The 19,668-nt window shown below is 35.3% G+C and overlaps 1 protein-coding gene across 1 annotated transcript in view; it reads left to right on the top strand.

Moving 5' to 3' along the window:
- Positions 1–845: 845 nt before the first annotated feature.
- The window catches only part of LOC130891106 (netrin-1-like), a 226,381-nt gene continuing 207,558 nt past the window's right edge, over positions 846–19,668 (top strand). Inside the window, exon 1 of the mRNA XM_057795665.1 lies at positions 846–2,194. Within this exon, the coding sequence (XP_057651648.1) occupies positions 979–2,194 (1,216 nt within the window). The 5' untranslated portion in view covers positions 846–978. The remainder of the gene's footprint in view (positions 2,195–19,668) is intronic.

The following is a 19,668-nucleotide window of genomic DNA, read 5'->3' as shown; positions in this document are numbered from 1 at the left end:
AGCCACTTGTCCGCGGAGTCTCCCCTCTCCTCGCGGTAGACACAACAATGGGATGGTGCATTGATCTCGGTGAAGATACAGCGCATGTGACACGATGGAAATCAAAGAAGCATACACGTGGTAACGGGTTTCTTTTAAAGATCTCACTATCATTGTAATATGATTGTTATTACGATCAATGAACAATTTTTTTGTATCCTAAATTACTATAAGTGTCTGTAAACTAAGGGTCTTACCTACAATTATTATTGTCTATACTAAAATGTAAAATTTGGCTTTGCTTTTACACTAATCACTTCACTAAGTCAAAAGGTTTCAGTCTACTCTGTAGGTTCGTATTGTCGAAGAGGTTGTTTGAGATGATGGAGATGACTGACTATTTTAAAACGTATTTGTAAGCTTCGACATCTCTTTGGGATCAAATTGCCGATGTGGGTTCCTCTTTCTCTATGTAGTTCGATTTATAAAACTTAGTGATTATCTGAAAGAGCTTGAAATTCTGAACAAACCCTGTAATTTTCGTAACAACACAATTTTTACGAATATCCATTTAATTGAAATAGTCGAGAGATAGGTTAACAGTAGTAAATGAATATTTGATAAAACGAATTGGAATATAGCGCAAAAGATTCATATATATTTATAAGACGTATCGTATCGATCCTAATCGCGGACATTTCTCCTGATCGATTTCTTTTTACGATGATAATCCTCGACGACGTATTAATTCGCCGTAATCAACTTTATCATCAATTACCAGCAGGCTCTTCTGGCACTTAGGAGTTCGGTATGCGCCCCATCATTCCGAGGGAAGGTGCTACAGACTTTTAACAGACAGGATTGCCAGTTACATTGCGACCGTCGTGAGCGACTGTGCAGCTTCTCTCGCTCTCGATTCACCTCGCGCCGAATTACGTATTTTATTTTCGTGTCATATTTTATTGTGTGTCGGATGATGATATTCGATTGAAACGAAACATGGGATTAACATTAAGAGTTATGATACTCTCCATGATGTTTTTGCACGCTTCTTCGGTATTGTCAGTGAACGAGAATTTCTTAAAGATGTTCGAAGGTCAGACTCCCGCTGATCCGTGTTACGACGATGACCGGCCTCGTCGTTGCATTCCAGATTTCGTGAACGCCGCTTTCGGTATTCCAGTAAAAGCTTCATCCACTTGCGGATTACTTACTCCGGTACATTATTGCGAAGCACCCGAACCAGGAGCCAATCCTCAATGCCATTTGTGCGATGATCGGCAACCTAAAACTAGATTTCCGGCTTCGTATCTTACCGATCTTAATAATCCCCAGAATGTTACTTGTTGGAGATCCGAACCGGTACCTCCGGTTACTTCGATTAACGCACCTCCCGATAATGTTACCCTAACTTTGAGCCTGGGCAAAAAATACGAACTTACTTACGTTAGTCTTCAATTTTGCCCTAATACGCCTAAACCGGATTCTATAGCTATTTATAAAAGCATGGATTATGGTAAAACCTGGCAACCGTTTCAGTTTTATTCCTCGCAATGTAGAAGAGTGTATGGAAGACCTAATAGAGCTACTATAACGAAAACCAACGAACAAGAAGCCAGATGTACGGACGCTCATAGATACACCGGTGGTGATATGCATAATTTCGGACAAACTTCAAGAATAGCTTTCAGTACTTTAGAAGGAAGACCTAGTGCTTCTGATTTCGATAACAGTCCGGTTCTTCAAGATTGGGTAACAGCTACTGACATCAAAGTCGTTTTCAATCGTCTTCATATGCCCGTCGAAGATTCTTCCGATAATTTAGATATTCTAGTTGACGAACGTATGTTAAACAAGCATTTAGATGAACATGAAGACAATAAAGAACCTTCTGTCCAATTAGTAAACGAAATGCAAGCTGTCGATAACGAAGAAGCGACCAATACGAAACCAGCAGCGGTTCCAGAAGTTGTAAACAATGTTATAGTCGGTGGTTACCATCAAGTGACTCATCAATACGCGGTGTCTGATTTTGCTGTTGGTGGTAGATGTAAGTGCAATGGGCATGCTAGTAGATGCATTGCCGGTCGTGATGGACAATTATCTTGCGAATGTAAACATAATACGGCCGGGAGAGACTGCGAACGATGTAAGCCGTTTCATTTTGATCGCCCCTGGGGCAGAGCTACTACAAGGGACGCCAACGAATGTAAAGGTAGGATGTAGGAAGTTTTTTTTTTCGATCTCTTTCGGTTATATTTTCTATGTTAATGAATTCTGTTTGATTTCGAATCAAGTCGGGCTTGTTATGTATGCAAAATAGTAGAAAGTCTTTTGTAACTGGAACGGGATGTTTATAAGGGGAGGTTTAGTAGAATTCTCGTTCAATGAGAAGTGTAAATGATCAAAGAAAAATCTTTTAAAACAACCTAATGTCAAAAACATGATTCGAACGATAATTTTGTTATTATTTATAATTAGATAAAAATTGTATTATAAATAATACGGAGTATAATAAAAAGTAGTTCATAAATTGAAGCGAATAATCTGCGAATAAGTTCACAAAAAAATAGAGTTTTGGAAAGTGAAAAAAAAAAAACGATTTGTTCACTATATCATTCACTATACTTCAAGTACCGGGACTTGGTGCAAAAAATTTGGGAGTGAGTAGATGCTGTGACATAAAAAAGTTGCCAATTCTGAACTGATATTTAAGTATATTTTCTAAATTATACATTCGAACATTGTGAATTTTAATGTTTGATTACGTATGTTCACATAGTGACGGAATAAATGATTCTAAACTACTATCTGAAGGCCAGGGGCGGCTCATGCCCAATGGTTAACAATCCATAATTTTAACAAGGACAACCTGCACGATCTAGACAACCCATTCAAGGTAGCAAAACTTAATTTCTCAATGGATTACTCCTTGTTTAACTGGATAAAATTTATGGTTTCGGAGTTATCTAGATTCTCAGTTCGTTGTATATGTCAAGAAAATCGTTCGCCATAAAGAGACATTCTGAAGAAAATTATCATAAATCGTAATTATTTATTGAAAATACTTACAAGAGGTATCTGATCACAAAAACTTGAAAAACATTAATAATTAAAATATACGAAATAACATCTTCGGGGAGGTCCATTCGCATGGCCACCACCTTCCCCTGATTTAAATAAAATGGATTCATTTTTTTGAGGATCTCTGAAAAGCAACACCGATGAACATAAGGAACTAAATGATCGATAGAATAAACTTTCATTGTGACGCTATAAAGGAGAATCTTGGAAAGCTCTTCCAAGTTCAAAGAAATATCCTGCGTAGACTCTGGAAGTGTGTAGAATTGCAAGCTGTCTCTTCATATAACAAAAAATATCCAAAAAAATTCGTGATAAACAAACATTATAACATAAATAAACAGAAAATATCTTCTGATATCAATTTACATTGAAATTTTCACATCTTATTATTCATCTTATACTTTTCAAGAAAAAAATGTTTGTGTGCAAGTCAAAGGAAGACCGGATGTTAGATCCATGTGTTATCTCGACCGTAAAACACGGCGGAGGTTCGCTGAGGGATTGGGAAAGTTTTGGAGGAAGGGCGACTGGAGACCTGGTAAAAATCAGATTTATTTTGAAAACAGACTATAAAAAACGTTAAAGGGGAATGTAGAACGTTTTGTCCAGCGCCTAATCGACAAAAAATTTGCCTTTCAGTATAACAACGACACCAAGCATTCCTCGAAGCAATGCAAAGAGTATTTGAAAGAATTCGTCACAGTCAATCAGTCAACCAGACCTCCACAACTTTTATTACCTTTTATTACCTTTTTACAACTTTTTTTCAGTTGAGGAAAGAGATGTTAGTCGGACGGAGCCAAATCTGGTGATTAAGGGGGGTGTTCTAGTAAATCACGATTTTTTTGCATGTCAACATGATACTTGTGTGCAGGGGCGTTGTCCTGCTAAAACAAAACACCTTTGGATAGCTTTAAGCGTCTTTTCTCTTTAATTTTTCCCGTAGAGTGGTCAGTAATGTCGAATAGTATACTTCAGTTATTGTTCTACCCTTATCCAAAAAATCGATCATGATTACTCCATGGCAATCCCAACAAACTGAAGCTAGAACTTCTTTTCCAGTAGATTTTTGGGCACGAAACTTCTAAGGTCTTGGAGAACCAGAGTATCGCCATTCCAGCCCATTGTTGCTTTGTTTCTGTATCGTAGAAATGTATCCAAGTCTCATCCATAGTAACAATTCGGTTTAAGTCTAATGGTTTCCAAATCGGGACAGATCGAACGCGATAATTCTACCTTGCACGCTTTTGGTCAACATTCAAACATTTGGGGATCCATTTTGCAGCAATTTTTCCCATGTCCAACTATATGATGAACGAGTTCGTATGAAATATTCAGTGCTTCAGATCAGATCCGTTTTAGCCCAATTCGACGGTCTGATAAAATCATGTCATGAACTGCATCGATATTTTCGGGGACTGACACAGAAACTGGCCTTTCCGGTCGGTCATCATCTTCAATGGAAAATTCACCTCTTTTAAAGGTCTAGGCTAACTAGATATCAATACATCCTCGTATATAACACTGGGGATAGTAAAAAAGATCACTAGGTACAGACAAGAGTTCAGTTCACTGAGCTAAAGATTACAGTAGGTATTTTTGGTGGCCTCCAAATTAGACATCTTACTAACGATATTCAAATCATAAAATCTATCACTGAGCTAGGACCAAAACCTCATATAGCTAAAGTCTCTGTTATAACCTTAAATTCCTCGGCAGGAGATTCTTCGTCAGGAAGTGGTAGTCGGCCTGAGTTAAATTATATAAATAACTGATACTTATATGAGATGAATATTATCCCCGGATTATTCAAATTAATATTTATTGGTAAAAACAATAAAAAAAGTTTCAGTTAGAAATAAAGGGAAATCCGGGATGGTTGCAGCCCTCAACTGGATTCCCAGTTGTTGGAGTTGAATTGAATCCATTTCTTGTGGTGTACAAGCTCAGTCTTTTGGCACCTGGCAGCTGTAGAAATGCGGGAAAAAATAAAATAAGGAAGCAAACGCGAACATAGATGGAAGTTATTAAAAAAGAAACGAGTACAAAGAACATATTTGTTTGAAAGGAGCTTATTCTCTAACATAAATGTAACTGAAATTTTCGTGAGCACGATAAAAAAGCAACAAAAAACTTACCAGCCAATATAAAGAATGAAATTACTACAAGTTTAGTGTAGTGATGATAGGTAGAGGAAGAATTCGAATACACTCCGAGGTTTTCTCGGTTCTCTTCAAAAACTTGAATGTTAAAATGAATAAATCGGAAGTGAATATTGTGCCCAATACGTGAACAAAGGACTATTCAAAAAGAAAAACACGAAAAGCCGAATGGCATGTTACACTGTGGTGTAGAATAAAAAATCTGAACTTGTAGAGCGTAAAACTTCACTTCTTTCATAGTCACCTGGATAGGTTTTAGAAAAATTTAGGAAATATGAGCAAAGAACTTACGCGTCAGAAGAGCGTCTTAAAATACGAATATGATGATTTTTCGTCCTTCATATACCATTTTCCTAAGTATACACATCAGAGAAGAGCGTTAAGTTTTCTAGAACTCAATGAATATTTGGGGATTAATCGGAAGTGGGGCTCTTGCTAAAACGGGAGCAAACAAATTTTTTTTAGGTGTTTTATGATCAAACAACATCCTAACCTAACCTAACCTAACCTAATCTAACCTAACCTAACAAATTTCGTTGATTCGGATTCAGGAGCATACACGCAAAATATTGAAAGAATACGGCGTGCTGCACGTGGTGATATTCCAAAATAGGGACGACGTGATTATCACATGGCTGGATACATCGTTGATTTTCTTTTTCGTCGATGGTATCCTTCGCATAGCGATCGTACCCATGCACTTTTCAATGCGATCAAATTATTCCACGATAATAATAAATAAGTTTTCGAATATACTGAAAATTGTTGTTTTTTTTATCGATTTAATTTTATTTTTTGGTCATGCGCCACTATAATAACACAAGGTATGGTGTTTTCTTTCCATGGGAATTCATATAAAAAATTTCGGCTCGATTACAGCAGGAGCCCCACTTCCGAATAGTAGCTGATAAAACTTTCTAATCATATTTTTGAAAATAGTATATTATGTAGTTAGAAACAGCTAAAATTTCCTGGGCAACAATGTACTGTAAATGTGTGTAACTATTAAAACTGATTTAACTCAATATTTATCAATACTCGCGTTAAATAAAATTTTGGTCAAATTTGTTTTTAATTTCTAATAAAAAAACTTGATGGTGTCGTAAAAGTTTTGATGGGAGCTTTTAGGTATTTACTGTTAATCGGAAATGATTAATTGTAAAATTATATGCGGTTAATAAACGCCGTATGTTGTTGAGGTGTGTGTTTTTTTAGAGAAAGCAGACCATGGACGCAACGTAACGCCTATGACTGTTGGAGGTCTTGACGTTTTCACTGACGATTCGGCCTTCGGCAGTCGCATGATTTCTTGTGTCATTTCGAGATAAATTTATGGACAGGTTAATAGGGTGAATTTAACTAATTTATAAGTAGAAATTAATGAAAATTTATACATTCTTCGATAATTATGTAAATACTGTAATTTATTTTTTTTAATAGTCGAGTTCATATCATTCAAAACGTATTTATATACTAGCTGATCCAGCAAACGTTGTTCTGCCATATAAATTATAACTACGAAATATTTTTCAATATGGAAAATATTTCAAATCAAAATTCTTGATAGTTGTCTAGACATCAAAAATAATTATTCATATTTTTACTATCAATTGGGCGAGGATATGCCACACATAGTTGTCCTCGAAGGACTTGTTGATCAATTCCAATTTTTACTATGAATCTACGCGTTTCTCTTTGTTCTAATTGTCTCTGTTGATTTCGTTCATCTCGCGCCTTTTGTACCTGTTAATAAATCAAATTAAAATACTTATTTGTGTGAAACCGTCACTCAATATTGCTTATTATTTGACTTACCTTTCACAATAATAGAACACGTATATTTATTAAACACGTACACGTTTCTGTTTTGATTTAAAACTATTTGCAAAAAATGTTAAGTACAATATGTACAGGTACGATAATGGCCGTTTTTAGTGGGAGCTTAAAACTGCCATTTCAGTTATTAATAAATATTTATTGCAGTTGAAGTTAATGATAAATTAACGATGAGAATTGCTCAGAAAAATCTAAATGATACAGTCATATAGAAATAAAAATCTTGCCAAAAAAGTTTATAATAAACAAATAAAAAATAGAGTTGATCATAGATGGTTGAAAATTTAGAGTTGTATGTATTTTTAAATGCTGTATTATAAAAAAATAAAAAAAATTAGGGGTGGACTACCCTTAACATTTAGGGGGATGAAAAATAGATGTTGTTCGATTCTCTGACCTACCTTATATGCACACAAAATTTCATGAGAATCGGTCAAGCCGTTTCGGAGGAGTTCAATTACAAACACCGCGATTTTATATAGGTATTAGAACCTAACCTAACCTAACCAAACTTTCTTAACCCATGGCTCCCTTTCAGTATAAACATGGCATTGGTCAGTTGCTGACAAAGTTTACCAAGTTATCCTTACAGAGGTCAAAAAATAACATTTAACTTTAACAATTTACAATAGTTGTAATAATACATGATTTACTGACAAAAATTAAACTCGAAATAAACATTAGAAAAACAGAACTAATTTTCTGAGACACGATCTTTTGTTGTCGGCCTCGATTGTGTTGAATTTATATATAAATGAATTGCTGATCGTTAGTCTCGCTAAAACTGGAGAACGGCTAGACCGATTTGGTTAATTTTGATCTTGAATTATTTTTGGAAGTCCAAAATGTAAATGAATTTTAAAATACTCGGAACTAAATAAAAACAACAAGTTTTTTCTTTGATGTTTTGTCACAAATTAAATTTCTGAACGCAACCATAATATTTAACATCCAACTAATATGCCGATCCATCCTCAGACAAAGAATGCATCCTTCTATCTTTGTGAGGTACGTGCGCGATAACTGTCTTTACTTCGGTGATCTCTTTTTTTGTTGATCATTTGTGACAGTGACACCTCGACCGGATTAATCACATTATCCACATATTTCTGTCACATCAAGATCAAAAATAAAGATGTCGAGGATCTCAATGCGACCAGTCAGAATTTTCTTCCGGGACAATTGGTTTCCTTCAAATCAGTTTTTAAATTCACTGGAATCACCTGGATTACAACCTCACAATTTGCAGTTATCAGTTATCAGATCAGTTATCATCATGCTGCGTAACATTTTAATTAACCTCGACATGGAACAAGACTTGCTGTGAAATAGGTGGTAAATAACGTCATTGAGGCAACAATCATGAAGGGAAAATACTAAGGAGATGATTTATTGATGATTCCAACAGATTCACCATTCGATTTTAAACGTTTACAATTTCCGGTATGTCTGGCCTTTGCGATAACCATAAATAAATCGCAAGGCCAGTCGTTGGAAGTTTGCGGAATCAACTTGGAGCTTCGCGCGTCGGAAAACCGTCATCTTTGTTTATTTACCCACCACAAAACAAAACAAAAAATATAGTTCTCTGTTGTGAAAATAAGCAACATCATGTGTAATTCCTTTTGTTTGTTTTAAGTTCTATATGAAATTTTAGGTCTTCTATTTATCGATTGGGGCAGTACGAGGTCTGCTGGGTCAGTTAGTACATAATATATTATCAATATCATTTACTTTTTTAATGTAATTTGCTTGGCGAAATTTTTCTCTCTTTAAAATAGATTCTGTCTTTTTAAGAACTGTCTTCTAGCTCATTTTTGAAAGCGTTTTATTCAATATTATTTCATTTTCAATCAAATTTTGTAGTAGAAGTGACAGTGTTAGTGCATAGAACTAACTAACTAACTAACTAACTAACTAAGTGCAAGAACATAGCTACTACGTTGGAGATGGTTGAAGAGCTCCATGCCAGCGATCTCATGGTGCGATTTCCTTGATCACATGTTTGAACAAGGGCTGCTACTCAAGAATATGTCAAATCTGAAATTGCCACCATAAAGCCGGACATTTTTTATGGCGAATGTACTCAGAACGTATTGTCATACGAGTGTTTATAGATACTTGAAACATTCATCTTGATTTCCTGGAAATTCAACCAGTAGAAGTACGCCGATCAACTCGCTTCGAGCCACTTCGTGTTCGCTGGTTTTCCGAATTCAATTGCACTAAGCTACAAGATGAATTTCCACGCTTGGTGTAAACTGATATTGCAAGATCGTCATGTGACATGAACATTTGGCTGTCAAAAAGATTTGTTCGCATAATTTGACAATTGGTGCAAAGTAATAATGAGAGACGTCTACGAAATGGCGTAAAGCGACGAATCGTGGATCTATGCCCAGGAAACCAAAACTAAACAACAATGGACTGTATGGGTCTTTCAAGACCTTTCGGAACAACTGGACAAATCGTCAACGTTCTATTAGGATAACGTAGAACGGTTAATTCTAAATGGTACACTAGCATTTGTTAACCAGAAGTGTTTGAAAGAATCAGGAAGATCAATCGCAGACTTTGCGATCTCTCACACATCAATTCAAACAAAAACGTTTTTGAACACACAAAACAACATAACGAATTGACGGGTCATCCGCCGTATAGCCCTTATTTGGCATCCAATGAGTTCTTCTTCCCGCAAATCAAAAATAAAGAAGCAGTTGATGCTTCGAAATCACATGTTTTGGAGGTATCTCAATCGGAATGGAAAAAAAGCTTCGAAATTTGTTATAAGTGTGCCTTTCATAGTTAACATGCTCTTGTTTTTGGTTATGACATCGTTTTGTTTTTATTGTTTACTATCAAACGAAACTTCCTATTATTAGTTAAATTGCTCTTACATTTTTTTTCATGTTGTCTGTTTAAAGATATATTTTCGAAAAAGTGGTAAGCGATTAATTTAACAACAACAACATTCTTGAGAATTTTATTGGACGATAAACTGAGTTATAAAATTGTGAAAAAGCGTGTTTGTTTTTTGAATCCAATTAGATTAAATTTACATTAGATTTTATTACCAATTTAACTGACCTATGTTGAACTATATTATTAAAGAAAGTACGAGAAGTATATTATATTTGGATCTCCCGATGTTTATTTTCAGTTATTCCAATAAAGAGATCTTTATTTTAAATATAATGTGGAATTTTCCATTAAAATACGAAATTATATGAAACTTTGAAAGATATATTGATTTACAAAATATCCATTTGCTATTTTTACGTAATTTATGATTATATTTGTTTATTTTGTAATGCCAATTACGTCTGAATCCAAATGAAAATACGTTGCAGGTTTATGCGAATAATTAATCCAATGCAAAACATATGTACGGTGGCGGTACAAGATTTTCTTTTATAAACCGTCTAGTTTTACCGACAGATCTATACCATATTCTTGAAAGTCATTTCAGAATATATTTTTTTCAAATAATAAATTTATCGTAGTTGTTAATATAAATAGACTCTACGAGAACTATTAATTCCATTAGAATGCGTTTATGGGACTATTTTAATCAGTTGCAGCAGTCAGATGATGAAAATCTTGCGCCCGACTTTAAGGATTGTCCGCCTGGACTGACCCGACTATAGAAGGTTAAAGGAAAGAAATGTCTAATCTTCTTCTTACATTAGGTTCGTTCCAACCCATAAAAAAAGCCGTTCTCGGTACGGTGAAGATTCTGCGCAATAGAGATTACGTGTTCCAACCGACTTAGTTGCCGTTTTTGAACCGTTTCCAGGACGGTCTTTTTGATACTTGATGCATTACAAGTACTGTTACAAGAGCCGGAAATTGCGCAGAAAATATTTATAAACGCTTCCGATAACCGTTCCAAGTACGGTCCCGACTAGCAGGTTGGAACAAACCTATTTTGTTGACTAGCTTTTTATTTCCATCTGTTATATCAGAAGCCTGCTTAAAATCCATATAAAATTGCATATTGCATATCCACTAAAATAGTGTCATAAGTCAAAAAATTAGAAAATCTACCATGTCTCCACTAGGAAGTGTGAACATTTTAACGGTGGGTTACGATTTGTTATAACAACCTCCCAACGACAGGGGTCGGAAACCCTACAAAAAGTTTATGCTATTGATTACCAAACAACAAAACGCTTCTACTCTTATTGTGGTCTATAAATTAATTCGTGCGTTTTTTTTTCGAAATCAAAGTTTTGCCCATTTGAAGCTATGACCTTTTCCAATCTTTCTGGCAATTTGTGGATCCCATCCCAAAAGAACTGCGCCGGCTTCGCAACCACGAATGAATCAAGCCAATTTTTGATATCTTGCCTTGATGTAAACCGTTTTCCAGTGAGAGCGTTCTGCATCGACCGGAACAAATGGTAGTCAGAAGGGACAAGGTATGGGCTATAAGGCGGGTGAGGTAAAACTTCCCATCCACTGTGGGGCCGAGCCTTGTCACGATGGAAAATTTTTGCGTCGTATCTGGTCGCATATTTCGGGCGTTTTTTGGCTACTGCTCTCTTCAAAACGGATAAATTGTGTTCTGTAGCGTTCTCCATTGATGGTTTCACCCGGATTTAGCAGCTCATAATACAGCACATCCTTCTGATCCCACCAAATAGAGAGCATTAACTTCGCGCTATGGATATTCGATTTTGCCGTTGAATTGGCTAGTTGGTCGGATTTTTTGATCTTGGGGTTGTCGTAATGGATCACCAGTAACAATCCGATGCAAAAATGACTTCCTTCTGCAGCATTTCGGACATGCAAAGCCGCCTTTCGACGTTTCTTGGCTTAAGTTTATGTGGAACCCAATTTCCTTGCTTTCGAATATATCCAGCTGCTTTTAAACGTTTTCAAATGGCTGCTTGAGTGACACCCAAAGATTCTGCGAGCTCATCCAGCTCTTCATCTTCAAACCTTTTTGGCTGCCCAGGACGTTCATCGTCTTCCAAGCCAAAATCACCACTTTTAAATCGTGCAAACCACTTTTGGCACGTTCGCTCAGCTAAAGCATGTACACCATAAACTTCAACCAAAATACGATGACTTTTGGCAGCATTTTTCTTCATATTAAAGTTATGAAGAAGAACTCGCTTCAAATGAATGACATATATTGAAAAGACTTACAATAACAGTAGCTTTCCAATGCAGGTTCGGAATATTGGAATAAGTTACTCCATCTCTTATCAAAACGCACAAATAAAGTTATAGTGAAACAGAATTTCGAGGTTTATTTTGCTCTGATAGGCATTTTTACACGGCATTCGCTATATCTTCCCCTCTAATTTCTCCCGAGAACGATATCAAATCTAGAAGTTCTCCTTTTGTATCTTGGAAAGTTATATATCTGACAAACAAAACAACATATGCCGTGTCGCATGACTCATCGATAGAAAGTGATAAGACAGAAGAAAGCTGAACATCTTCAACCTGTAAATATGTCGAAGACATTTTAGAGCTATTCTGTCTTGTACTGTTCGGATAATGCAAATCTCTGATTTTTTTCAAGATCCCTGGTTTGCTTTTGAAACCACCAAACAGTTCTTTAGACATATTTCGACATATTCACCATCTGTGAATGGTTTTCCTTTATTGGCAATTTCCAATGATACCGCGAAGCTTGCGTCCAATTACTTAACAAGGAGTTCGATTGCTGATTTTGATTTTGGAGCTCGTCGACAGCTTTTTTTTCATTTTTTCTCGGTTGGATATTTACTAGATATGTTTTTAGTGAGGTGTCTATCTAAATTTGATGTCTTATTGTTGCGGGTTTTTCGTGGCAACTGAGACAAGTGACATATGAAAGCGAACGACTCCGTTCAATTCCGATTGAATTTTAGATATTCTTCTTTTTCTTTATTTGCCTGCTAACCAACGTGATGACGTGTGTCACTGGGGAGGAAGCGAAAAATTCGAGTACAAAGCATTTTTAAATGTTAATTTTCGTGGTATCGATATATTATCTTTCGTTATGTCTTAAAAATGTCTTTAACAACATCTACATAACAAATCTTATCTCAAATGCCTTCTAGAATGAATCTCTATATGATTATCTACTCTTTCGTCATTTTTGTAAAGAAAATCCACATCAAAATAAAATCTAGTGGATTTCTTCGAAAAGTATTTTTAATTTTAGATATACCATGACATTCCATTAAAACGATCCGGGGCATATTTCATTTTATTGCCTGAGGCTCTCAAATAGAGGAATTTCGGCATTAAAACGTGTATGATATAGACTTGCCTCCTCATTTTTAAACATGTACAGTGGCGTGGTTTTATAAGTTTAATAAATATGACAAATTTCAACAAATAGTAGTATGAACTATAACATTTAAAGCATCGGCGACATGACACAAATATTTTTTTATCCACCAGTGCGCACTCTACAAGTCATCTAGAACCTTGGTTTCTCTTCTTCTTTTCTTTCCTCTTCCTCACTCCAGCACCATTATCTGCTGTCGCAATTTGGTAATTTGACGTAACCATCTTGCTTTTTGTGCTCGAACTATTTGCGTTATTCAGGCTTCTTGTACATCAATCAATTTCTAGGAAAGCCTTTTATTTATTTGTTCACTTTCTAGAATCGAATTATCTAGAAATTCTTTGTGTTATTCAGGCTTTTTGTATATAATCATGAGTCTTCTGTTTGTGCGATTGCTCTGCCATATATTTGACCTGATGATTTTCCTTTCCCTTATTTTCAGTTAATTCTCATCTTTTTTAGTCACATTCCATGTTTATGAAGCGTATAGAATTGTTACTCGTACAGGCTCCTTCACGACGAGCTGAATCGATATGTATATGGGAAAGTACTGCGAATAGTGTTCTGAAAATTTGTTTGCATGGGTTTTCCAAAATGCTTGTTTCAGCTAAGGTAATTTCAGTTTTTTGAAACTTCCGGTTATACCGGAAGTGGACCCAAACTTCGTTATTTTAAAGGGAATGGTGTGGTTTTTATTCAATTTTTGGAATCTACACGAAATTTCAATATAACTTTATATGAGGCATTGTGTGCCTAAAGTCCACCATTTTTTAATTATTTCATATTTTCGAAATTTTTGGACACATGCAGGCCTCCTCTAAAAAAATTATATTTCCAAGTTTAAGTGAGTCAGGTTTAATATTTTTGGGATTTGGACAAATAACACTCACAGTTTTCAAAATCTGTGAAAACCTTGACAAAAATTTATATAGGGTGTTCAGAAAATGGTGCCGAATTTCGCTATTTAAAAACTTTTTTCAAATGGCAGCCCAATTTTTCTCTTTACCATTAGATTCAACGATTTAAATTAAGGGGACTTCGTTATTAAATTCATATTTTTCCCATATATGTACGAATTAAGCTCGTCGTGAAGGACCCAGGACCCTGTACAATTACTTCATACTTTCTGAGTTTGATTGCCCTTGAAAGGTTTTTGTTCTTAGAATTTTTGGTAGCCTTTAGGGATTCTCTTATTTTTTGCTATAACTTCTCCATGTATTTTGTTTTTTTCCGCTCCATCCAGAACCTTTTCCATTTTTTTCTTCGTTTTTGTTTATAACATTGTCATCGGCATATGCTTAATGGTCAAAAATGAAGCATGTTGTTTGCTTGTTACTTTTTATGTCGTATTTTCGAAAGAATCGCCTTGTCTTAGTCCTTTTTTAACTATAAATTCATCCGAAAAATAGTGATTCATCAACCTGCATTGGCCAATATGAATTTAATGAAAATTCTCGATTTCTTTTACCAATTATGCCCGATGAAAATTTTGTTCAGGCGAACCTCTGATAGCAGCAACTCAAATCAGAACTCACAGCTTGTGATTAGTGGTATTTGAAAAAACGCTGTTGCCAACTCTAATTCCTATAATAATAATAAAATATACTGTGTAACCTTCGTATTTACAGGTACCTTTATTTGACAGTATGAAGCGGAAATTTTCAAACTCTCAAAACTTAAGTAGCAACCCTCGTATTAGTACCTCGTACAAATTTTCAGGAAACCTCTCCATTAATCTAATAATTTTTTCCGCTTCTACTTTTAAGTTCTGATAAATGGGATTCCGAATGGATTTTTAATAATATTTTAACTAATCTAATAAATCTTTTGGGGCTTTGATGGCTGAACCCGAGCGCCCCATCACGATTTCCTATGTGTTTCGTCAAGCTTTGTTGCTTAATGTCCCCGGAGGATACAATAACTTTTGATGCGAATAATGTATTTGTTCAATGGGATCATCCTCTCTCTCATTTTTTTTCCTTACTCCCGGTTATGTTATGGCTCTAATGGAGAAGGAAGCAGGCACGTAATCAGATTTTTTATTAGATATATTTTGTCTCGTCTCGACAGGGTTGTGATTCAATCGGAACGTCTAAATAAATGCTGTCACGGTATAATTTAATTTCTGAATGGAGTTTGTTTGTAAACATCTCATCTTTGTTGATGGGTTTGAAACAAAATCGTTTATATCATCTGAAAATTTTGATTATTCCACTGTAAATTACGAAGTGAGTTTTTTCTTTATTGCTACCACATTTGTAGTACAACCTAACTCAAAGCACACAAATGAGGCGAAATGGGAAAACCGTCTACTCTCATGGCTCTCATGATGTATACATTTCGCTTTTATGCTATGCGTCTTTTGTGGCTTTTTCCTTTATATACTTATATTGAAAACGCGAGCATTTTACTTCAGTTACACAACTAGAGGAAAAATCATGATTTAAAAATTCGAAAATTCCCGTATTTTAATTTCAAAAATAGTTCTGATATTTCATAGATAAGTATTTCAAGTATTGTGTTGTTGGAAGCATTCTCTGCATCGTTCGAGACGATTACTTCAGAGTAGAAGAATTACAGTTATTTCTTATATAAACAGGGCGAATCAAAATTCCATTCAGTTCTCAGAACGTCTGTTTAATTTCATTGTCGCTGCTAAATTCCTTACTCCTTAATTTGGCCTTCAATAAAAAATATTCAGATGGAGCCAGATCAGAAATATTAACTCTGGGGGCGTCCCAGGACAGTTACTGTTACGAACTCGTCCATAAGATGAACCGTGAAGCAGGTCCTGTTTGATTATTTCAATAAAATGGAAAATTTGGGGGACGTACCTGGTACAAACTTCGTGGAAATCTTTGATATTGTTTTTATACGATTTATTTACGGCGGAGATTTGTATTGTTTACATAGAAGCAATTTCTAGGAAAGCATTTTATTTATTTGTCCACTTTCTAGAACCGAATTATCTGGAAATTCTTTGTGTATAGAAACTTGCTTATCCCGATTGAAATAACCAGAAGTGACGGGTAAATAAGTTAGCGAATAGTTAAGTATTAGTGTACTATTATTATAAATAGTGAGTAGTTTAGAGTTTAGTGCATAGTTCTTATATGAGTATAAAATGAACCGTGAAGCCGGTCCTGTTTGATTATTTCAATAGAATGGAAAATTTGGGGGACGCACCTGGTACAAACTTCGTGGAAATCTTTGATATTGTTTTTATATGATTTATTTACGGCGGAGATTTGTATTGTTTACATAGAAGCAATTTCTAGGAAAGCATTTTATTTATTTGTCCACTTTCTAGAACCGAATTATCTAGAAATTCTTTGTGTATAGCAACTCGCTTATTCCAATTGAAATAATCACAAGTGTCCGGTGAATAAGTTAGTGAATATTTGAGTATTAGTGAACTATTATTATAAATAGTGAGTAGTTTAGTGTTTAGTGCATAGTTCTAATGTAAGTAAATTAAGTAAGTGAATAAGAAACATTGTGTATAAATTTACCCCAATGTTATAATAATTACAGAACTCTATTACATGATAATATACGAGGTCTGGCTATTAAATAATGAAACTAGTTACGAAAAAGGGTTTTATTATGAAAATTATTTTACATTCGAATGCTCCCCTTCAATATACTCCCCTTCCCTCGCCACACACCTTTCCATACGTTTTTTCCATTGATCGAAGCAGTGCTGGAAGTCTTCTTTAGTGAGGGCCTTTAGTAGCTCTGCCGTTTTTTGCTTTCCCGCTTCCATCGACTTAAATCGGGTCCATTTCAAAGCAGATCTTTTTCTAACCTTACAAGGAAATCTGAGCAGACCTTTTGACGCAAAAGCTTTTGGTCAGGAGTCAGATTTTTTGGCACAGACTTTTTGTCATGTGTAATGCCTCGTGTAAAATTTCGTTTACTGCCTCGGTAATCATCTGGATGCTCATTCGACGATCGGCAAACATAGTTTGGTTGATTTTGGTCAAAGTTTCCGGAGTTGAAACAGTCACAGGACGACCTGGGCGCTAGTGATCTTCAGTGCTCTCTCTGTCCTCACTAAAGGGCTTACACCAATCAAAAACACGCGCACCAGATAGAGAATCATCCCCGAAGGCCTCTTGCAACAATTTATAGCACTCAGTCGGATTTTTTTTCAATTTAACTATAATAGAGACGGAAATGTATTTTGGGATGTGCATAGACAAGATATCTGGATACCAAACGCACTACTCCTTTTTTTATCCCCGTCTGGGGCGCCCTCTAGGCGCACAGTCTTATTATTTAATAGCCAGACCTCGTACATTGGGTAATATTTGTTGATACAGTAAATTTAATTATCGAATGTGGCAGTTGTAAAACTTACCACGAAAATAATTCTCAGTACTGACTGACAGCTATAAAAACTTCGGAATATAAATCTCGAGAGGAGAATGTCAATTGCGAACAAGTACCTCCTCTTTTTCCTATTAAACTGTTCAACATAATAGCTCAGTGTATAACGAACGCCTACTAAAATAACTTTGTCTAGAAAGTAATGTTCCCGGTCGAACGTTTATTGCCACTACGTTGTGTGCAGAGGGACAAATTGTTGATGCTTGTCTGTCACACTTCATTAAAAATCGTATGGGTTAGAAAATTGATTTTTCTATCTGAAAATAATGAAAAATCTATGAAAATAGTGCTAGAATTTAAAAAAATGATCATTCTAGTAAATGCAGACATGATGCAATACAATGCAAGCTAGTTACTTTTTCTTCTTGTTCATTTCACTTAGTTTCCTTATTTTTGAATTAGTGTAAACCGGTCACAAAATATTAAACAAAATTTGACGTTACGAATTTGTTTAATTTACCATCTAGCCATCTCGCAGTTGTTGACGTCGACGTCCTTAATCTATGAAATATTTTGACTTTGGAAAAAATTGCATGCAATATCTTGCACGTTGTCTTACACTTTGTCAAGCTGTTTCTACTCGGAAACTTTTTTTAAGGCAGTTATTCTGAAAAACTTTCTTCAGTTTTTTGATTTCACTAGGAATTTGCATCATTCGATTTTAAGCGACGTTTACTTTTTTTCCACCATAAATAAACGGGAGTTTAATTGGCTCGTTGTAAACGACGTTTAATTTTAACTTTCAATTTTGGCCGTTGAATTTGAAAGCTTGAAACAAAAATCAGTACAAATTAAAATAGAAACTAACGCTTTTCGACCTCGAGCACTATCCCAATTCATCATTATCATGGTAAACTGTTGGGCTTTGCCTTTCCAAAAAAAGGTTTTTTGTCTGTATTCCACTACTACAGGCACTACCATTATACTGAGCTTGTTGGGGGTTTGCGGAATATCATCCCTTTGGTGGTGACTTCCTTTCATCTCTGTCAAGGTGAAGGTGGAGGTGGTGAAGTACAATCACCACCAAGAGACCCAGCGGAGTTAAATTCTTTCCATAATGAAAGTTTAATAATTTGTGAGGTTATGTGGCGATTTTGTTCACTTTTCAAGCAGCGTTTAGTTAAACTTTCCTTAGTTTTTTTTTTGAAAAATTGTGAGAATTATGTTTTGTATTAGAAGACGACTTAATTAACGATGATTTGGAAGTCCTTGAAAATAATGAAAGTAGTTGTCTGCCTGGTAGTTCTACGCTTTTTTTAAGGCTTTTGTACAATTTCTGTCAGCCAACAGTAGTTGTTTTATAATATCTTGAAACAAAAATCAGTACAAATTAAAATAAAAACTAACGCTTTTCGACCTCGAGCACTATCCCAATTCATCATTATCATGGTAAACTGTTGGGCTTTGCCTTTCCAAAAAAAGGTTTTTTGTCTGTATTCCACTACTACAGGCACTACCATTACACTGAGCTTGTTGGAGGTTTGCGTCACCACTAAAGGGATGATATTCTCTTTGGTGGTGACTTCCTTTCAATTCAGTCAAGGTGAAGGTGGAGTACAACCACCACCAAGAGACCCAGCGGAGTTAAATTCTTTCCATATTGAAAGTTTAATAATTTGTGAGGTTATGTGGCGATTTTGTTCATTTTTCAAGCAGCGTTTTGTTAAATTTTCCTTAGTTTTTTTTTTGAAAAATTGTGAGAATTATGTTTTGTATTAGAAGACGACTTAATTAACGATGATTTGGAAGTCCTTGAAAATAATGAAAGTAGTTGTCTGCCTGGTAGTTCTACGCTTTTTTTTAAGGCTTTTGTACAATTTCTGTCAGCCAACAGTAGTTGTTTTATAATATCTTGAAACAAAAATCAGTACAAATTAAAATAAAAACTAACGCTTTTCGACCTCGAGCACTATCCCAATTCAT

Source organism: Diorhabda carinulata, chromosome 3 (genome assembly GCF_026250575.1).
Source record: "Diorhabda carinulata isolate Delta chromosome 3, icDioCari1.1, whole genome shotgun sequence".
Classification (NCBI taxonomy): Eukaryota; Metazoa; Arthropoda; class Insecta; order Coleoptera; family Chrysomelidae; genus Diorhabda; species Diorhabda carinulata.
Note: the sequence above shows the minus strand (reverse complement) of the source record. Positions and strands in the feature narration are given on the sequence as shown.